Source organism: Octopus bimaculoides, chromosome 8 (assembly GCF_046866305.1).
Source record: "Octopus bimaculoides isolate indiv1 chromosome 8, ASM4686630v1, whole genome shotgun sequence".
NCBI classification, from domain to species: Eukaryota; Metazoa; Mollusca; class Cephalopoda; order Octopoda; family Octopodidae; genus Octopus; species Octopus bimaculoides.
In genome coordinates this window covers 29513069-29533968 of record NC_142935.1, presented here as the reverse complement: position 1 = coordinate 29533968, position 20900 = coordinate 29513069, and the positions used below count along the sequence as shown (strand labels likewise).

The following is a 20900-nucleotide window of genomic DNA, read 5'->3' as shown; positions in this document are numbered from 1 at the left end:
CATTGGAAGCAAACATTTCTCATTCCGGTAGTGTCTGCTATAAGGAACAAAAATGTAGACAAATCACATCAGCTGAAATAGTCTATCACAGAAAATAACAACCTTAATTAAAAAATAACTTTTAATCTCTTATATAGAATGTAAGAGCTGAAACACAGCAATCAATTACCCAAAGCTGAATATATTAATGTGAGGAGTTGGCATAAGAAAAATATAGAAAGTCAGGAGTTTTAGGGGTAAATACCCTCATTGATGTAACAGATGAATAATTTAATATAAAGGAAATACAACAATGAAACCAAATATAGACATATTACAAAGTATACAATATCAACAGCAGTTGGAGCATCATAGTCTAAACCATGGACACATTAGAACTTCACTGGGTTTCTAAAATAGCCCAACAAATGAAAACAGTTGATGAACTCTGGAAGATTGTCTCCATGGTATTTTGCAGCATAAAATGCATCTGGATGAAAATGGTGACAATTTCATGTAAAAGATAATTTACCAAGATTCATTTGATAAAAAATAAAACACTGTTACAAGTGTTTTATGCTGCTAGTTGGTTATTACTAAGATAATAAATCTAATGAACAGTTTTTTTAAAACGAGTAAACAAGCTTTGTTAAAACTAAATCATTAGATTTCACTTTTGACATTGTTAGCCATGAAAACTTGGATGGAAAGTTGTTTTTCTACATCAGTCTAAATAAAAAGAAATATAGAACAGAAGTGTTACTTGATGGTTCTGTTTCTTCATCTAGCTGACATCATTTTGTCCTTAATCTCACTGGTGATATACATCTTATGTGATAGATCTGTTAAAACAGAAAAAAAAAATTGGTAATAACAGCTAACAAAAAAAAGGAGCCAGAAGGGAGCTGTTAGAGAAGGAGCAACCGTCTAAGTACTTGGTTGACACTGTGACGTTCATGTAGCACAATTTTATTTACAATATTAGATATGAAAAGAATCAAACTTAAAGCCAACAAAAATCAGCCAATAGAATATTTTCCTATCAATGACAGTTCCAAATCTCTTCTCTGATATTTTATCACAGTTTGTTATGTGTATTGTCCGATTTGTGGCACACAGAGAAGATGGACTGATATAACAAGAGGTCATGTCAGTTGAGGTCCAGCAAGTTGCACATCAAACCAGAGTTAAAACAGCATCTAAATCTTTCAGAATTTCTTGCATTTCGTTTGGGACATTTAAAAGCATTCCTACAACAAATAAAAAATAAAATTCACTAAGTTATAAAATCTTCAGTACATTTGATATTACAAAATATACTGTATTTACTTGTATGTTTGTTACACTATTTTATATTTGATTTTAACTGAAAAAATTTAGGATGTGACTTATACACAAGTAAATACAGTAAATGAAATATTTAATATCAATGGTTACAACATCAAACAATATCAGTGAAAGTTTAATGCCATCCACATTAACAATAATCCTTCATCATCTTTGTTTAACGTCTGCTTTCCATGCTAGCATGGGTTGGACGATTTGACTGGGGACTGGTGAACCAGATGGCTACATCAGGCTTCAATCTGATCTGGCAGAGTTTCTACAGCTGGATGCTCTTCCTAACGCCAACCACTCCGAGAGTGTAGTGGGTGCTTTTTACATGCCACTGGCATGAGGGCCAGTTTGGCGGTACTGGCAACAACCACGCTCAAATGGTGTTTTTTACGTGCCACCTGCACAGGAGTCAGTCCAATGTTTTGTTCATATGCCACCAGCACGAGTGCCAGTAAGGTGAAGCTGGAAATGATTGCGCTCAAATGGAGCTTTGTACGTGCCACTGGCACGGAAGCGAGCCCGCTCGGATGGTGCTGTTAGCACTCCACTGGTACGGGTGCCGGATCAGAACTGAACCTTAAATGTAACATAAAATTAACCTCAGATACAAATGCTGCTATATGTTGTTATAAAAAGAGTGACGATTAAATTCTACATTCTTCAGTTTACCTGAGGTAAAGTAGAATGATTTTTGATTTTGCAAAAAAATAGTCTCTCTCTCTCTCTCTCAAAAGATTGTAGTGAGATCATTCGCGAATAAAAAAAATGTTTGATGCTAAACTCCTAAGTGAAGCAACAGCATTCGTCTGAACTGCAACAGTCCTTTTCAAAAATTTGTTTCTGTTGATGTGCCATGATTCAGATCAAACTGGTGAATCCCTTATTAGCAGAATGGAATTTATAGTTATTCAAGAAATGAACCTATCCAACAATGGACTATGCCATGCAAACATTTATTTTTTATTTAAGAAAATGGTAACTTAGCTTTTCAGAGTTTCATTTTGACAGTATTCACTTAGATTCTATTTTGAAAAGTAGAATAAAATGAAAATAGCACTACCAAATCTTGAATTGGTTTTGTCGGAAGAAACACCTTTACTCGCCACAAGTTATTTACAGCCTTAAAAGATATGACAATCTACAAAACTCTTTGAATGAATCCCCTCATAACTAGTCACAAACTATCAAGTTACAGATTCCTTTTACAGGTTATTACACCCTTAGTGATCGTCTATAGACTGAGTCTTGCAACCGGTCACATGACGTGTGTGTTGCTGAGGATTTATCTAGAAGCAGCAAGACAACCTTTTGTCAGGAACCAATAATTTTACAACATAAAGGCACAGGCATGGCTGGTTAAGAAGCTTGCTTCTCAACTTTACTGTCTTGGGTTCAGTCCTACTGCATCACAACTTGGACATGTGTCATCTAACAAAAGCCTTGTGATTGGATTTGATAGACAGAAACTGAAAGAAGCCCATTGTATATGTAAGTATGTGCTCCACCTAGATTGGGGGAAAATAAAGAAATATTGAGATACTTATTGTTGGATTATTTTAATCTAACACATTGTTTACTACAAGATAAAAACACAATTATTAAACCGACTGCCTCAAAAATTTACATTCATCCCTATTTTGACTATTACAGAACAATACAGTATATATTCTTTACAAACAGGTTTGTTAAAGTAGAGGCAGAAACATCAATGATGAAGGAAAGGGCATCTAGCCATAGAAACCATGCCAAATCAGAATGGAGGCTGACGTAGCCCCTCAACTTCCAGTCCTGGTCAAACCGTCCAACCCATGCCAGCATGGACAATGGACATTATAAGATGATGATGATGACGTAATTTATGTAGAAATAAAAATTATCTTATCTATGGAATTTCCATCAGAAGCATTCTCTCTAGTATCTACACTCAATCAAAAGTTGCTTTAATACATCCATCATTACAAAATTACTATTTTTAACTTTCACGAGAGATATTCAGCAACAGTACTTTGGAATAAAGATTATTTGCCAACATAACATGGCAGTCCTGGTTTAGGACGAATGTTGCTGTAATTACAGCAACATTCATCCTAAACCAGGACTGCCATGTTATGTTGGCAAATAATCTTTACTACATCTATGATTGTTTTATCAAGGGGAGGTTTGGTTAAAATGTTAAGTGAATCATCCCCATGCATTTTATAAATGGAACGAACGATTCATTGACACCAAACCCATGGCCCACAGCAGTGAAGCTTCCACCATTATGTATTTTCTTGACCATCTCTACCTTTCCTGTAGAGAATATACTTGTCTGCATTATTTGTTAGGATCAGGTGCCTTTGTATTTTTTTTGTTCACTCGTCCTATGTTGATGGGTATGAGTATGTAAATCTGTATAAAAAAAGATGCAGTCACACAGCAGTCACGTAAACACAAGCAATGGACAGTGCATTCTGGGTAGCTGAGCACCGTAGGTGGTTGCTGAGATGCATTTTTGTGGTACAAGTAGAATCCGTGATCACCAACCTGTGTTGTTAAAGAGCAAACTGTAACATGGTTCACAACTGAGTGTATCATGTTGTCCCATCCTTGATTGGTGATGAATGAATGAGTGATAAACAAAGTTACATGTATTAGTGGTTTTCAGAGATTAGTTTAAACAGTATTTTCTTTTAAAATTTAAGCAGGAGAGAAGATAATTGAATTACATGAATAATGGTATAAAAAAATTTGTAGTCAAAGCTTAGGAGCTCACACAAGCAATTCACTCCATGTAACCAAAATTGTTAACTAATCAGTGAAATAAAACTTATATATTGTGGATGGTACCTACCTGTGTTGGCATTTATAGAAGCAACAAGTGTAATCAAAAAAGGAAGGTGATTGATTTGGATAATCTGAAAAATAAAAATATAACTTTGTCAATTTTGCATTCTGAGAAGAAATTTAGTGATTGTCAAAACTCAAGTTAATTCCAATTAAATTTAACCCTTTCGTTACTATATTTCTGACCAAAATACACCCCTCATGAGTTTCAATTAAATTCTAAAATAATCATGAATTTAGACTAGTCTCATTAAACACCTGTAACTTTTTTATTTATCAACATATTAATGTGATATTTTGAACATAATTAAAGAAAGGGTTCTTAATCAATTCTATTGCATAATTTTTGTCTGAAAGTTCTCCACGTACTCGGGTACTGCTAGTGTCTCTCACATGTAAATATTGGTTCAGCTTCACGAATCGTACTCGTTCATAATACTGGAAATATATTCATCGCCAAAAGGTTCCTGATCGCTCCAGTAATTTGTTATTCTGGGTAACTGTCTAATACCCATAATATTTATGGCAAAAAATGCCCGTATTTCATTTACAGTTGCAGGAAACCACAAGCTATCTTTTTTTCCCGGTTTGTTTACATTCTGCATAACGGTTTGTTTCCGCAGTAATCATTTCAAACAAGCATGAAAAAGAAGTCTAAAGGTTTCACTTCCTGAGAAAGACTATGGGTAGACCCTGTCTCCTCAGAAAAATTGTTAATAAAAACGTTTTTTTAAGTTTTTACTCTATTCTGGTGTAAAATCATCCTCGCCGTCGCTGCTTTCAGTTTTGGATACAGAAATATCCGATTCATTATCGTTCATCACGTGCTTTTGTAGCTCATTCATTCTTTTCTTCGATATCTCCATATCTTCTGTTGAAAAACCTTCAAATTCGGAATCACTGCTTGATAGCATGAAACTCCTCTCCATCTTCAAAGTTGAAAAATATTAACGCCACAAAAAATGTAGAAAAAAATCTTCCAAAATTCACTAAGTTCAAATATCACGTCAAACAAAGTCGGAGACAATAACTCAACTGTTTGCAAAGTGAAATCAGGTGTTTTAACGAATGTACTAACGAGATTTGGGTTCAAATATACATTTAAATAACAATGGGTACGTTCGGCCGGCTACAGCTGGGTTAGTCTTATGAACCAAAAAATTTTTCGGCCGGCTAAGTAACGAAAGGGTTAATTTAGATATTGAAATATTAAGACTACTAACATTTAAACATGGTTGAGAATCTTGCTTTCTAACCATGTGGTCTCAGGTTCCCACCCTGTGCATGACACTTTGGGCAAGTGCCTTCTACTATAGTCTCAGGCTGACCAAAGCCTTGTGAGTGGATTTGGTAGATGGAAACTGAAAGAAGCCTGTTGTATACGTATATGTGAGTGCCGTAGCCTTGTCTAGACATCGTGTGATGATTATACATGATTATCACCGTCATACAAGTGCTGTTGCTCATTTCCAGTCTTCCATGAAAAGCAGGTCTGGCCATGGGGAAATACTACCTTACTTGGAAACAGGTGAGTGTTGGCAACAGGAAGGGCATCTGGCCATAGAAAATCTGCCTCAACAAACTGTCTGATCCATGCAAGCATTGCAAAGTGAACATGGAATGATGAAAATGAATGAAATGATGACAATTTCACTTTTGAAACATAACACAAAGTTTGCCAGAGGGGGGAAAAAAATGAAGACAATTTAATGAGTTTTTATTGCGAAATGAGAAGAATAAACTTGTGAAGTTGAACATGAGAATCGTAACTAAAAACAGGAGTGGAAGACAACTTACTTGACACGTTGTGTACATACTGATGACGGATCTATTTTCAGATAAGCCTAACTTGCCTGCTTGCTCTGTGGCCAAGCCAAATGTGGAGAGGAAGTTCTGTTTCATTACCAATTCTGGAGCATTATCATCAGCAACTAAAATTATACAGTATGTAGAACATGTTAACCAAACAATTGATATGCATTTAATGATGGACTGCTTTATACTTACTTTGACACATGCATTTAAGTAGCATAAGGCTGGCTTTTAAATATATCTCTTATTGTTGATTATAGATTGGAGAAGCATAGTTAAACATGTAAGAGAAAAGACTTAGTAAGAATACCTTTTAGAACAGGGACACCATCTCTGTCAGTGATAATGATAGCATTGAGACCAGCAACACTAAAACACAATGAAACAGATGCTATTAAGGTAAGCAATATAGCTAGGATGTTATCTATACAGTAAATTTGATAGAGACATGTAAATTGTAGAGAATAAATAACTCAGAAATACCATCCATATGAAAAAACACCAGTTAATATATTTTATGCAGGAATTGTGGAAAAAAACAAACAAACTGCCAACCAGTTTACATTTAGTGATTCTTTTATCAGTAATTTGACAAATATGGTAAAATGTATGCATTGCTGATGAAGTCTTAATAATATCGAAACATACTTGTCTCTCATACTTGCTAAAATACTTCTTTCTAATTCAGGTAATAAGACCATCAATTTTGAGAGGAATGTCTTTGTTGATTATATCAATCTCAGTACTTGACTGGCACTAGATTTTATCAAACCCCCAAATGATGAGAGGCAAAAGTTAACCTCAGCAGGATTTGGACTTAAAATATTTTTCTAACACTGTAGTGATTTTTTTCCAGCTTGCCATCTTCCATTTTTGCCAAGCTAATAAAAATATTAGTCATTAACTAATAGATTTTCTTTTTTCTTCACATTGGATAATTTATTTCAAGTTAGTCCTTTAATCTCCTAACATTAAATAAATATTTTCGGATGACAGTCCTTTATTTTGTATGCTTCGTACTTGTCAATCACAAATATAAAGCATGAATAAAAATTTCAGTCTATTTGACTTCTTTCAAAGGGAGAAAAAAACAACAACAAAAGTTAAATGGGAGGCTGTTACAAGTTCATAATATTTTGAGATGAATCTGATGAATCAGGCCCCGCACCAGATGGCTAGACATAATTAAGGAAGACTTCCAGGGGCACAACATCACCTTGGAAGATGCAGAGGGGCTAGCACAGGATCACCAGCAATGGGGTGGGGGAGATACTGGAGGACCTTGTTGGATCTACACATAATGATGCTTCTGGGACTGCTAACTTGGGATGACCCCCATCGACCAAGAGTAGAGAGAGAGATGATAATATGCCTCAAAATCTCACACCATACCTTTCATAATATGTCTACAGCTTTACCTCACATGAATATGCAAACTACCATGATGGGGCATAGAAACAGCTTGGTGACCAGGGACAAAAAAAAAAATGAAAAAATGCTGATAACTGTAAGAGCTCTAGTCTACTGACTGATCTAATGTCCCTGGATGACAGAAAATTGGTAAGACTCTTTAAGGGTGAAGTTTGAAAGGATTTTTTAAAATCCTTGTCAATGGGGTAAGTGAGGCAAAATATTTAAAATTCTTTCAGGTTTCACCCAAAAGAGTCTTACTAATTCTCTATCATCCAGGGGCATCAGATCAGTCAGTCAGTAGACCAGAGCTTTTACTATGTCGACATCAGTATTTTTTCTTGTCCCTATTCAACAAGCTGCCATTAATTGCCCCAAATCATGGTATTTCAGTCTCCCTTTGGAACTCATCAAAAATAACCTAAGCCAGTGAAAGTATTTTGTTCCATAATATTTTGATAAGGAACATTAAAATGATATACGATATTTGATGGCATATAACATACACCTTTCCTCCAAAAATAATACATAAAAATAAATACAGCTTGACAATGAAGTCTAACAAGAATGTAGTTGAAGGTAAATTGATGAAGAAATTGTATCTGCATCCATCTGGACATATGCAATAAAGATTACCACTTACTCTAACCCCACCTCCACCACTACCACCTTCTGCTTCTCTCTTCTCTTTCACTTTCATCATTTTGCTTTCTCTCACATCGATTCTGTTGGCACAGGGGTTGGATCTTTTGCTTTCTGATCAACCTGCTCCAATTAATATCCTAACCTACCTGTATTCCTGATTGATACACCAACTCTCTGAACATCATTAATCTCTATATCACTTACAAAAGGTCCTTTTCTTACCCTCACCATCTCTAAATCCATTGCAATGTTTGGTCATAGCTTAATCAAAGTTAAGACTCCTCACCTTATCTTAATAAACAGTGACCCTTGATTCTAAACTCACTGACACTTTTTGGAGCTACCCTAATTCTATTCTGACTTGACCTGGAAGCAAATGTGCTTCACCTCTGATGCATTCCAAGCAGTTACGCAAGTGATAAAGGCCATTCTTTTTAGTATGAACCCCAACCAATAAATCTGCAGGTCACCGTCAGACAATGTGACCTTATTCCCACCAAACTTCATAATTCTTTTCTATCCAACCAACAAGGACGTTTCTATGCACCCACACCACTCATGCAGAGTAGCAACCAATTCTCCTCCAATTTACACCTTAACATCTTTGACCAAAAGGAAAGATACATTAAATAATGCAGTCCTAAATACACAAAGCCTGTTACAAAAGGGGAAAAAACGGGGGGGGGGGGTCATGGCTGGAATGCCTTTGATGTTAGATCTACTCATTGGAAGCTGGGTGACCTGAGCTAAGCAACAATGAAAATCTCTTCTTTCTGCATGTAATTCCTCCATAAGATCCAGTTTGTGTTGCAGTGTGGTGGCTTTTGTACCTCAATGACCCTGAGAGCTATATCAGCAGAGCACAAGCTGCTGGTAGGGCCTTCCAGGCTGGACAGGTCAAAGGATAGAGGCCAGTCTGATATGGACCACCACTTCCCAGAGATAAAAGCAGACTTGTGTAAGGCCAACACCACTACCCAGAGAAAAAAGAAAAAGTTACAGAAGCATCAACAACAACATCTGGGAAAGGAAGCCCTTCCTTCAAAGCAGCCCAGAGTTGAGAACAATAGAAAAAAAGTTAGAAAATCACTATTTGTAAATCTCATGAGAGATATTCAGCAACAGTACTTTGGAGTAAAGATTATCTCCCAACATAACGGTTGCTAAATAGCTCTCGTTGTAAGATTTACAAATAATAATTTTCTAATTTATAGATCAGTGATTAGTTGTCACATTGAAAACTATATATTTCGAATGGGAATTTGGCAGCACCACCTCTAGCTGAACAATTATTGTGCTGATGAAGGGAAATAACCCGGAAATCGCAATACACAGATATTGAAGGTTGCCTATACTTGGTCTAGACCAGGCCTGGCCAACTCGAATTACACTGCAGGCCACTTTAATCACAGAAAGTCTTTTGAGGGCCGCTTGTATACTTTATGCATAATCAAATTACAGAATCAGAAACTTTTCATTTGTTTAAAATTATAAAATTGTAGACTATTGCTTTATTGCCACTTATAAATTTTAAATTTATTTTGAAACAAATGTTTTACACAAACAATTTTATTTTGAAATTAAACAATACTTAAAGAAAGTATCAAGTGGGCCGCAAGAGGCCTGTGGGCCTCATGTTGGCCAGCCCTGGTCTAGACCTATGTTTCTCAATCTTTTTTGAATCATGCTCCACTTCAATTTTCAAAAAAACTTATGTGCCTCTACCATATATAAGGAATATATATATATATATATATATATATATATATATATATATATATATATATATATATATATTGATTAAAACTTTGTTGTAGTTTTATTCACTTGTTGCATATTCCTCATTCTGAAATAATCCACACTCACAAAATTATTCTTTTCTACTTTTTGGGAAGGGGGCCATTCGATCAAATTGACCCTAGTACACAACTGGTACTTAATTTATCGATCCTGAAAGGATGAAAGGCAGAGTTGACCTCGGCAGAATTTGAACTCAGAACGTAAAGACAGACGAAATAACGCTAAGCATTTCGGCAGGCATGCTAACGTTTCTGCCAGCTCGTCACCTTTTATTAGATTATTGCCATGCCTCCCACCAATGAGATGTGCACCTCTGTTTTGAGAAACATTGATCTAAACCTTCTCTCCAGAGCCCAAGTGTGTCTCCACACAAAATTAATGCTCATATATTCAGTACAGAAATAGCAACTACACATTTTAAACTGTATCTCAAACACAATACTTGCACACTGATGTGCTCTGACTTTCATTAGTCTCTTCTTTACTACCCAAGTCCAAGATGTTTTGGTGCAGCCATTATGACCCTGCTTATTTAGTGCCATATATTTAATGCTGACTTGACAGGAGACATTTTGTCCTCAGGACATTTTGGCACCTTAATTCACCACCCAAATTAATAAAACAGAATAATGTGTCCTTAATGTCATTTTTTTTCTTAAGTTTTGACACATATATCACTTGATATTAATAAAATTTCAGTTATTTTCTAAGAATTAACAATAAAATACTTACGAATTTTTTAGTTGCATCAAATATCTTTTGAGTTCCTGAAAAGAAAAGAAACAAAATTAAAAATGTATATTTCTAGTTCCATCATTCAGATCAGAGATTTTGAAACCTGATCTTAATGGTTACAAAACAAAATTAAAGGAATAGTTAATGGTTACAAAACAAAATTAAAGGAAACTGTTTTTCATGCAAGTATGGGTTGGATATGTTTGCAGAGCAATATGCTGCAATTCATTTTGATCCCTTGCCATTTTGTCTGTGAAGCCCCTAATTGTAAGACCTGATCTCTCAATATCTCTTCCCATACCTGCTTTGGTGTTTCTCTCACAAAGATATAATTTTTCCACCAAGCACTTCTCATGGTTTGGGAGTTGCACTTGTGATTGCAAGATCATGGTTTGATTCTTGGACTGGGAGGTGCATTGTGTTCTTGAGCAAGACTCTTCATTTCATGCTGCCCCAGACCACTCAGCTGTTAATTAGTAACCCAGCAATGAACTGGCATCCTGTTTAGCAGGAATGTTGTGATCTCACTGACTTACAAAACATGGAAACCAGGTAGTTGGACCTTTGAGCCTGAAGGTTGACAATGATGATCACACATAATCTGTTTTCAGTTTACAACCCATGCTAGCATGGAAGATGGATGTTAAACGATGATGATGATGATTGTAATAATTCTCTCTTACATACACCAGTCAGTGCCTTTAAACCTTTTCTCAGTATATTCTAATGAAATACATTGCTTGCATATTTTGACTAATTTTGAAAATCAATAAATTTTTCCTGGCATTTGGCACAGAACTCATTCTTACATTAATCTGCAAACAGTTTTAACTTAAATATAAACACTTTGAAGTGCAGTTTCTTTCATGAAACCAGGGATGTTCTCAAAAGGATTAATGTCTAACTGCTGTCTCAGCTCACTTGTACTCAGCCTTTCATGTAAGTTTTTTACATCCAACAGACCAAAGTTGTCTAATTCCTCTCCAGTCTCAAATTTTGTGAGTTCAATACAGGTACTGAGTGGATTTTAAACCAAACATTAAAAAAAATACAACAGAAAAAAAACATGCTATTTATCATCATTTGACATTCATTTTTTTTTTTATACTTGTATGGGTCAGACAGTTTTTAGAAGCAGATTTTTTATGGCTGGAATCCTTTCTTGTCTCCGAATCTCACCTATATCCAACTAAGGTAATGTTTCCTGTAGCGAAACGTGTTTTCTCATGAAAGACTGGAAATAAACAACATCACTTGTATGACAGTGATGCTCATTTACAACAATTACATGATATCAAGACAGATACACACACACACACGAGTTTCACGAGCTATCCAAGGCTGGTAAGATCAACGAGGTTAACGTTTCTCTTGAATACCAGTAGGAAAAATATGGACAGTGGGGATACCAGAGAGAAAAGATTGAGCAACGTGGTTAATGCAAGAGTTGACAGTAGACCAACATAGTTAACATGGAGAGGTGTGAGTCACAAATGGAGATGACAAGAGATCCGGTAGCCAGCTCAGAGACACTGAGACCAATGTAGTAGTGCTGGGTGAAGTTAATGAGGAGACAACACGATGATGGACCATAATGGAGTAGGATAGCTAGCAACTTCAAGCCAGTTACCTAAATGACTATATGTTATCTTTTACGTTATATTTAAGCATTGATGACTGAGCTCCATTACATATATATTTCCTAAAGGTTGATAAAAATGTAAGGGGCAGAGCAACTCAAATATAATCTTATTAAATCAAACAAAGGTACCAAGATAAGAACACACCCCTTTCTGCACTCTTTTGCGTATAATACTATAGTTAAGCCTTCACTAATGAAGCTTAGTAAATTATACTGAGCAAAGTATCAATTTGGTTTCAACCAGATTTTAGCTCCGTCACAATAATTAGTAGAGAGTTGACAACTAACTGAACACTAATGTTACAAGAAATGACTTTCACAATACTGAAACTGTCACCTTTGTTCCATTATCGGACCAGCTGTTGTAATTTAAATCGAATTTCTTTTTTCTTTATTAGTGAATTCCACCTCTCTCTCTCTCCAATTTACAAAAAAATAAAATAAAAAGAGAGCTGAACGAGGTTTGGGTTTAGAGTAGTAATATTTGAGAAAAGCGAAACAATGGTAAGGTAAACGAACCGGTAATTGGTAACATTCACTAAGTACATATCCAAAGGGTCGATGAATTGGAGTAAAACGTAACTATTGACATAAAAATGCGAAAGCCCCTGTGAAAAATATCACTATATTAAGTAAACAGTTTAATGTAGAGGACTAATTGGATGATATGAGAATGTTGTGTAGTAACTAGGATTATCATGTGATGTTGAAGAGCAGGAAGGAAAGGGTTAAAAACAAAAAACGAAGTTACAAAAACACTCTAACGCAATAAACAGAATGACATCTGTTTATTAAAAATTCTAATTCTCAAGAAATTCATGTGAAATATCGAACATTATTAGAATAAGTTATTTGGAAGTAACAAACCAATCACTACAAACGAAGGAAGACGGAGGTGCGTGTTTATTTGAAATTAGTGGATACACACCCACCTAAGCAAATTGTGCGTTTTCCGGTCAGTTATGAAACTTATAAAACATTATTATTTGTGAATTTTATAAAAGAAATATCTGGATGGAAATATCAAATATTGGGTTTATTACGAACGGTGAATAAATATATAAATAAAACAAATATTTAGTTTCGAAACCTGGATATATTGACCCCCCCACCCTTCTCTCTCTTTATATATATAGTGTTTGTAACGAAACAGGATTATCGTTTCTAAACGGAATTTAAAAGAAATTCTAAATAAATAAACCATTATTATTATTATTATTAATAATAATAATAATAATAATAAGACAGTATTTTAGGGGAGACGAGCTTAATTAGTCAACCCAGGATAAATCAATCTTGCATTTCTTAAAACTTTAATTCAATAATCTATAAATAAAGCAAACATTAGAAATACAACAACAGTAAAAATCCGAAGGGAACATTGTGCAGGTAAAAAATAGAGTTATACATATAAGAAAGGCGAATGTAAGAAGAAATGGTTTCATAAACACCAACCTCAGCCATATTTCCTGCTCGAGTGAGAGAAGAGAGGTGAAATCACGCGAGAATCTCGGCTGACAACCAAGGGAGACAACCAAGCAACGGGTGCCGCCGCGTGGGATTCCGTCAGTAACTTCCTTTTTATTTCTTCGTTTTTTAATTAATATTTTATCCCGTCCTTTTTGGCTGAACATCTAAGTGCTGCCGATATTGTTAGCGTATCAGTTTTACTTTCGTACTAGTCATTCAAGCATTGTGTTCGTTTGTATTGTCACTGTTGATACACGGATGATCTCCAGTAAAACAATCATCAACAACAACACTAGAATAACTGGTGTCCCTGATTACTTTAGAACAACTTGTCTGAAATAAACACGTAAATAATTATTATTCTCAGTCATCAGATAAAAGAGAGAAAAAAACCTTTAACGCATTCACTCATATAATTTAACAGAAACATATATTGAACGATGGCTGTAACAGGAAAATCGACGAAAGGCGATGGAAAATCACACCGCTTTCGACCATTTAACAAACGTGGTTCAGTTCCACAACCTCCAATGCCTTTTTTTCCTCCACCTCCGTGGCATGCTCGTCAACCAAAGTCTTCAGATGATCGACATGTTATGGCCAAACATGCCAGTTTATACCCTGCTGAATTGCCGGCTTTTCAAAAAATGGTTATTGCTTGTGAGAAAGCTCTTAAATTAGTATCAGATAAACTCTCTACAAATGTAGTATCACCGTCTGTAGATAGTGAAACTCCCAAGGAGGAAGAAGACAAGCAGTCGACTACGGAGTCTGTAGAGGCGGACACTAAGGTAAACAAACCGAACAGTAACATTTCAAAACAGAATAACAATCAAGATGATGTTTACCGTTCATTGAGAGGTGTCCAACGAGTTGGTGTGTTTGGTCACGGGCTTTTGTTACAAACTGATACTTGTGTCGAACTAGTAGCGTTATCTGCAGAAAAGCCCACCGAGACTTTGCTCAATCAAATATACGAATGCTTTCCTTCTCAATTATCTCTTGTCACAGATGAAAAATACGATCTGGAAATAAATGTGGCGCAAGCGGCTGTAATAGTTATTCGAGTAAAAGAGCCAAAAATAAGTTGTAAAATTTCTTTGACATCTCCGATTATGAGGGAGAATATGGACACGCCGGTTGTCTCTGGAGGTGACGAAGACCAACAGGAAGCAAATAATAATGACTGTAAAACAGGAGAAGGATCTGACCAGGCCCTTGAAGAAAGTGATGCTCAGGGGACTTTCGAGGAAAGTAGTAACAAAGTAGAAAATGAAACTGCGGCATTGAACACTCATTCTGATATGCACATCGAGGAAGCTGATCCACCAGATGTCTTGAATAAAGGAATTTGTTTAAACGCGTTAGCTGAATTAAGGCGTGCCAAATGGTTCCAGGCTCGGGCGCGCGGATTACCTAACTGTTTGGTAGTATTACGGATTCTACGCGATTTATCTCAAAGAATTCCACTTTGGTCTAATTTGAACCTGTGGGCGATGGAACTGTTGGTAGAGAAATGTTTAGGTAGTGTCAGAGCTGTCCTTGGGCCTGGCAACGCACTTCGTAGAGTTTTTGAGTGTCTAGCTGCAGGAATAATATTACCATCATGTCAAGGTCTGTATGACCCTTGTGAAAGAGAACCTTCTGACCCTATCAGTGAAATGACTGCCCAGGATCGAGAGGACATTACCGCTGCTGCTCAACACATGCTTAGACTTATAGCTTTTAGAAGAATCCGCAAAGTACTTGATATGGAACCCTTGCCGCCGCCACATAGGAAATTTAAGCAAAGGAAGCGAAAACGTGTCGGAGAAGGAGCTGAAGGAGATGCTGTTGAGAAAAGAGACAAACAATGTGATGATGTGGATGACGAACTTGTTGAAGATGTTGAAGACTGTGACATTGAGCCTTCTGATGCCTAAAAAGAAAGCTCTCAAAATTCTTTCGTTTAATCTCCACACACGTATACACACACACACACACACACACTCTCTCTCTTTCTCACCCTCTCTGTATTTCAGCCCTTCCTTATGCATTTCTTCACAAACCCTCTTCCATTAAAAATTATATATTTCATATTTTGATAGTTTTGAAGCTATCCGTTATTCAGTTTTGACAAACCACCAGTAATCACCCCGACTTTAATCACTATATTTACAACAATGTAATGATTATTTCCTCTTTAATGAAGCGAGATGTGTTTGAATTGAAGTTGCTATAGATGCAAGAAAAAAATTTTAATTCCAGTTTGGAAGCTGTTCTGAGTTTGAAATGAAACTAGTTGTTTTAAAACATTATCATGCAAAGAGCATTGTTTTATTAAGGACCAAACAGCTCTAAAATGTTTAATATATATATATATATATATATATATTTATCTTGACACTGACTTATTTCTAAGGGCGATGTTAAAATTTTGTTGTCACATTAATGAAAAATTCTTCCCGTTTTTTTTTTTTTTTATGTAATTAAGGAAGTTTTCTTGATCGTGATTTTTAAAACTGAAAATGTATGTTAGACTAATCTGACCTCTACAATTTTCATTGATTTTGATTTTTATCACCCCCCCCCTTCCAAATTATTTTCACTTGACAATTAAGATAATTTTTAAAGTTCCATTGTAAATTCTATCTAATTGATGTCTTTATGTGCGTTTATAAATATATACATACATATATACATACATATATACATATATATATATATATATATATATATATATATATATATATCTGGGCTATACTAAGGCATCTTAAAGAACTTGTCATTAATCTTATAACACCTGAATTATTCATATCTCTGGTACTTCATTTTAATTATGATTTTTATTGGTTTTCAACTCAAGTGCAATGATTCTTTTTTTTTATGCTAATGGATATGTTGCATAATTGCAGTGTTTTCTTTATTTATTTATTTTTTTGTTACAGAACATGTTGAATAAGTGTAATGCTTCTATGCTCCTGGGTGGATTATATGTGTTCAGGTTTTAAATGAATTACACTTCAGAGGGATACTGATGGTACCCCAACATGGTCAAAGCTTCAATAGTTTAAATCTGCTTAAAAAAGTTTTTTTTTTTTATCACACTTGCTTTTACTATGGTATTTAAAAAAAACTTTATCTAATCTATACTGTCAAGGATTTCAAATTTACCATTCCAACTATGCCGTCACTAAATTTCTCTGCATCTGCACACATACAAACATACATGCACTCATACAGTGTTGAAATTATCAAAATTATTCTAATAGGATGGGTATCTATTTGTACAAAATGAGGACTATTCTTCCTGCTACACAGAGAAGCATTCTTCACTCTGACTTACAAACATTTATGTGGCCTGTATACAGCTCATATTTGTTGCATTCCCTTGTATTATAATTGCTGAAAATTGTTGGCGACAGATTAAAGGTTCCCAAATGGCATTTGTTGAAACAACAAGTCATTTGCAGATTTCATCAAGTGCTGCATGGTTGTACCGTATGTACCCATATTCTTGAATGCTTTGGTTGCATTCTCCTGTATATATTGCAGCACTACATGCATAAATCAATGTGGGATAATGAATTTATCCTCCACACTCCGCAGTGGCATCCCATACAAAATTCCAGTCTTTTCATGCATGCTAGTTAAACTATCTGGTCTTTTCTGATATGACTGATACAACCAAACAGACTCCAATATACTTAGAATGCTGCACTTTTGAATGGCTTAGTCGAGTATTGCATTGATCTCAGTACATCTGGCACGATGTACCTTGTTATACTTACTAGACAGGCCATGAAGACACCTTACCCCAGCATCCATTTGTTAGCCATAACAGCTAGCTTTGTTAGTTGACATGTGAGTGATACAATAGTAATATAAAGCTGTTCTAAAGATAACTGAGTTCCCTGATTGGAAATAGTTAAAGCTCCCCACGAGACAGCTGAATAAGCACTCTTCGGTTACAAGTGACTTCATTCAAGCTGGTCACATGTCTATCAAATTTCAACCGGTTTCTTGCTAGGTATATCATTCCCATTCTCATTATCTTCATATCTAAAGGCTTGATGCCATGCTCACCACTACAGGTGGCCAATGTAATCTCCAAACCTGATAATGAGAGAATATTGACTGAGAAAGAGGACGAGAGTTCTTCCAACCCAGCCAACAGAGTGTGTTTGTGAAATGAAGAGGGAAACGTTAGCAAGAGACCTTACGCCTAAATCACCATGGTTTATATTCCAAGCTGGCTTGGAGTATATTATTCACAGAGGAATCAACAATCATAATATCATAAGGATTTTTGATGATTATTTCATTTATGTTTTGTAATCTAGTCAACAAACAACGTGGGAAAATCATAATGTATACATTAGTTACAGTAAATATAATGAATGCTTGGTGTGGCTCAGTTTTATTGAAGCATCCTAACATTAGTGATAGCTTAGCAAATTTGCTTCTCAAGGTTATGTTAGGCACTTTCTGGTGTTATGGGTGACCTGAGAATTACTTGTTTCTTTCATTCTCTGTATGATTTGAATGAACTAAAGTATTATTTACATTTGGTTGGTGCCAAGCCAGGTTGCCAACCCAAGTGACGGAATACACCAAAAGGTATGCATTGTCAAAATCTAGTTAAGTTAGCTATTAACTTGTATATTTAAACCTGTTTGAAATAACGGACTTGATGGTTTTACCTAAGACAATCTTTATTTTGGTGGTGGTAGTGGTGGTGGTGGGTTTAATTGAGACTTGCACTGTAAGGAAATAGGAATATTACCAGTTGTGCTAGTCAGGCAATTGCTGTTTTTGCTGTTCAAGCAATTACTGTTGTTGCTGTGCTGGCAATTACCACTGAATTGTGCTCCCATTTGCTGTTTTTGCTGCCTTCATTGTTATAAATAGTTTTATGGGACTGAGGGAAATGTATTGTTTTATCAAGTTTTAATTTTATTTAATGTAGTTGTTAGTGAGACCCAGTTAGTTATCACTGCTTAAATAAACCTATAGTATAGAGGGAGCCAACCTAATGAAGGATTTTGTCAAAAGATTCTAGTTCAGAATATACTGATTGTGTGTATTTTGAACCACGATGTAGGTTTCATTATGTAAGGACAATTGGCTGTTGATAAACATTTAGCTGCTGCATTAAGCTATTTAGGTGACTATGAGGAACTAGTTTTGTTGATCTGATTCCCTTGCTTAATTTAGGCTTTAAAAACAAATATTTCTAAATTGGATAAACTTTTAGTAAATCATATGAAATGTAGTGGACTATAATTTAATGTTTGGAATGCTTGTGAAATTTTCATTCTTCAAGCAGTTATTATTTAACAGCTAAAACCATAACCAATATTCCACTGTTCCTTATAGCAACAATACCAAATTGATGCTGCTCTGCTGGTTCTATTGTAACTGCTTTATGTTCTTTTTAATTTACTTTCTGTTAGTAATATTCTCTTTAATTAAGATGGCTAACTGGTAGAATCGTTAGCGTGCCAGACAAAATGTTTAACGACATTTCATTTGTCTTTACATTCTAAGTTCAAATGCCACCGGGGTTGACTTTGCCTTTCATCCTTTCAAGGTCGATAGAATAAGTACCAGTGGAGCATTGGGGTTTGATGTAATCAACTTACCCCATCCCCTTAATTTGCTGGCCTTGTGCCAAAATTTGAAACCAATATTCTCTTTAATTATTCCCAGGAGAGTATGTTTTTTATCTATGCCTTGTTACTTTTCATTTTAATTTTTTTCTTTTTCTTCTGAAAACACACTAACAGAATTATATACAGTATTTGAGTCATCCTACAAAAAAAAAATCATTGCAATTGTAGGATTTCTGAGCAATTGATGTATTTGTAATATAAGAATGGCAGAAGGTGGTGAGCTGACAGCATTATTAGCATGCCAGACAAAATGCTTAGCGACATTTTGTCCATCTTTATGTGGTGTGTTCAAATTCTGCTGAGGTTGACTTTGTCTTTCATCCTTTCAGGGTCGATAAACTAAGTACCAGTTGAACACTGGGGTTGATGCAATCAGCTTACCCCTCCCTCGAAATTGCCGGCCTTGTGCCAAAATTTGAATTCATTTCAAACCAATATATGAGTGGCAGAAACAGTAAAGTACCTACTAGCATATATGTCATATATTTTCATCTCTTAGCAAACCAAATTAAAATGCCAACTTGTAGAGTCGTTATAAGACGTACCAGTCATATACTGAGGTTGGCTTTACTTTGCTTTTACAAATTTGTGGGCTTGTGCCAATACAAGCATTTATATTTGCATTAAAGGAACTTCATTTATTTGTACAGTAACTAAATTTACCATTCACAATTATATAGTTACTGAAGTTCTTACTTGCAGTATATTAAAATGAAAATATGGCCTAGGTTCTTATATATTAAATTATAATTTTGGTGACCTGTTGGTACTTTAGTGTTCCACTCTACATCATTGATACATGATATACCACTATAGAGATAAATCCAGTTCACAACTACCCTGTTAATTCATTAAAACTGATAATGATATCCTTCAGTGAGGTCATGAGGTCTTGTGAACTTTGTAAAAAAAAAGATCCAGTTTTGGTGTATCACTATTTTCTCCAGAGCATATGATTGTTACCTGATGATAGTAACTATTTCAATTTTCCTGTTGTTTTCTTTTCAGTGTAGAACTGGGTGAAATGCTTTTTTTTTCTTCTCTCTCAATCATGTATTTTTTTTTTTTTCATTGAACATCATTATTCATTATCAAATTTTCAAAATCTGTTGTTAAAAGATGAATTTGAAGTTTGTTGAATCTAAATATGAAGAATATTAATCAAATCATTTTGTAAACCAATGTAATTTAGCCATCCACAGATAACGAGGGCTAAATATGATTGATTATATATATATACATATATACATATATGAATATACATATATATATATATATATACATAAATGTATATACATATATGAATATACATATATATATATATATATACATAAATGTATATACATATATATATATATATTCTTAAACAAGAATATTATTGACAGTGACTTCAAAGTTTGGGCCAGTGAAGCTGTTGTTGGATGATGGCTTAAATGGCTGAAACGTCAGATCATTGTCGATAATATTCTTGTTTAAGAATAATAAATTTGTACTCTACAAAAGTATAGAGTTACCTTTCAGATTAATGTAAAATTGTTTTCATTATAACTGAAAACAAAAATAAACTTTAACATATATCTGTACCTATA

The 20900-nt window shown here is 35.0% G+C and overlaps 2 protein-coding genes across 2 annotated transcripts; one reads left to right on the top strand and one right to left on the bottom strand.

The window, feature by feature from the left end:
• Positions 1 to 932: 932 nt before the first annotated feature.
• Positions 933 to 13746, bottom strand: LOC106875484 (ragulator complex protein LAMTOR3-B). Its single transcript, XM_014923651.3, has 6 exons — positions 13643 to 13746; positions 10543 to 10577; positions 6266 to 6324; positions 5941 to 6074; positions 4151 to 4214; positions 933 to 1229 (listed from the first exon to the last, which is right to left on the bottom strand). Exons 1-6 carry the CDS (start codon positions 13649 to 13651, stop codon positions 1156 to 1158), a joined length of 375 nt encoding a protein of 124 aa, XP_014779137.1. The 5' UTR covers positions 13652 to 13746; the 3' UTR covers positions 933 to 1155.
• Positions 13747 to 14097: 351 nt separating this feature from the next.
• Positions 14098 to 15579, top strand: LOC106875483 (zinc finger RNA-binding protein). The gene has a single exon (XM_014923650.3). The coding sequence runs from the start codon at positions 14098 to 14100 to the stop codon at positions 15577 to 15579; it is 1482 nt and encodes a 493-aa protein (XP_014779136.1).
• The last annotated feature ends 5321 nt before the right edge of the window (positions 15580 to 20900 follow it).

Bases quoted from the DNA above. Each gene is read 5' to 3' on its own strand.
- LOC106875484 (XM_014923651.3), bottom strand. The intron at 6,075-6,265 runs GTATTCTTACTA...GTATAATTTTAG, and splicing joins TGGTGTCCCTGTTCTAAAAG to TTGCTGATGATAATGCTCCA. The intron at 4,215-5,940 runs GTAAGTTGTCTT...TTTATTTTTCAG, and splicing joins GTATGTACACAACGTGTCAA to ATTATCCAAATCAATCACCT.
- LOC106875483 (XM_014923650.3), top strand. From the start codon at position 14,098: ATGGCTGTAACAGGAAAATCGACGAAAGGCGATGGAAAATCACACCGC.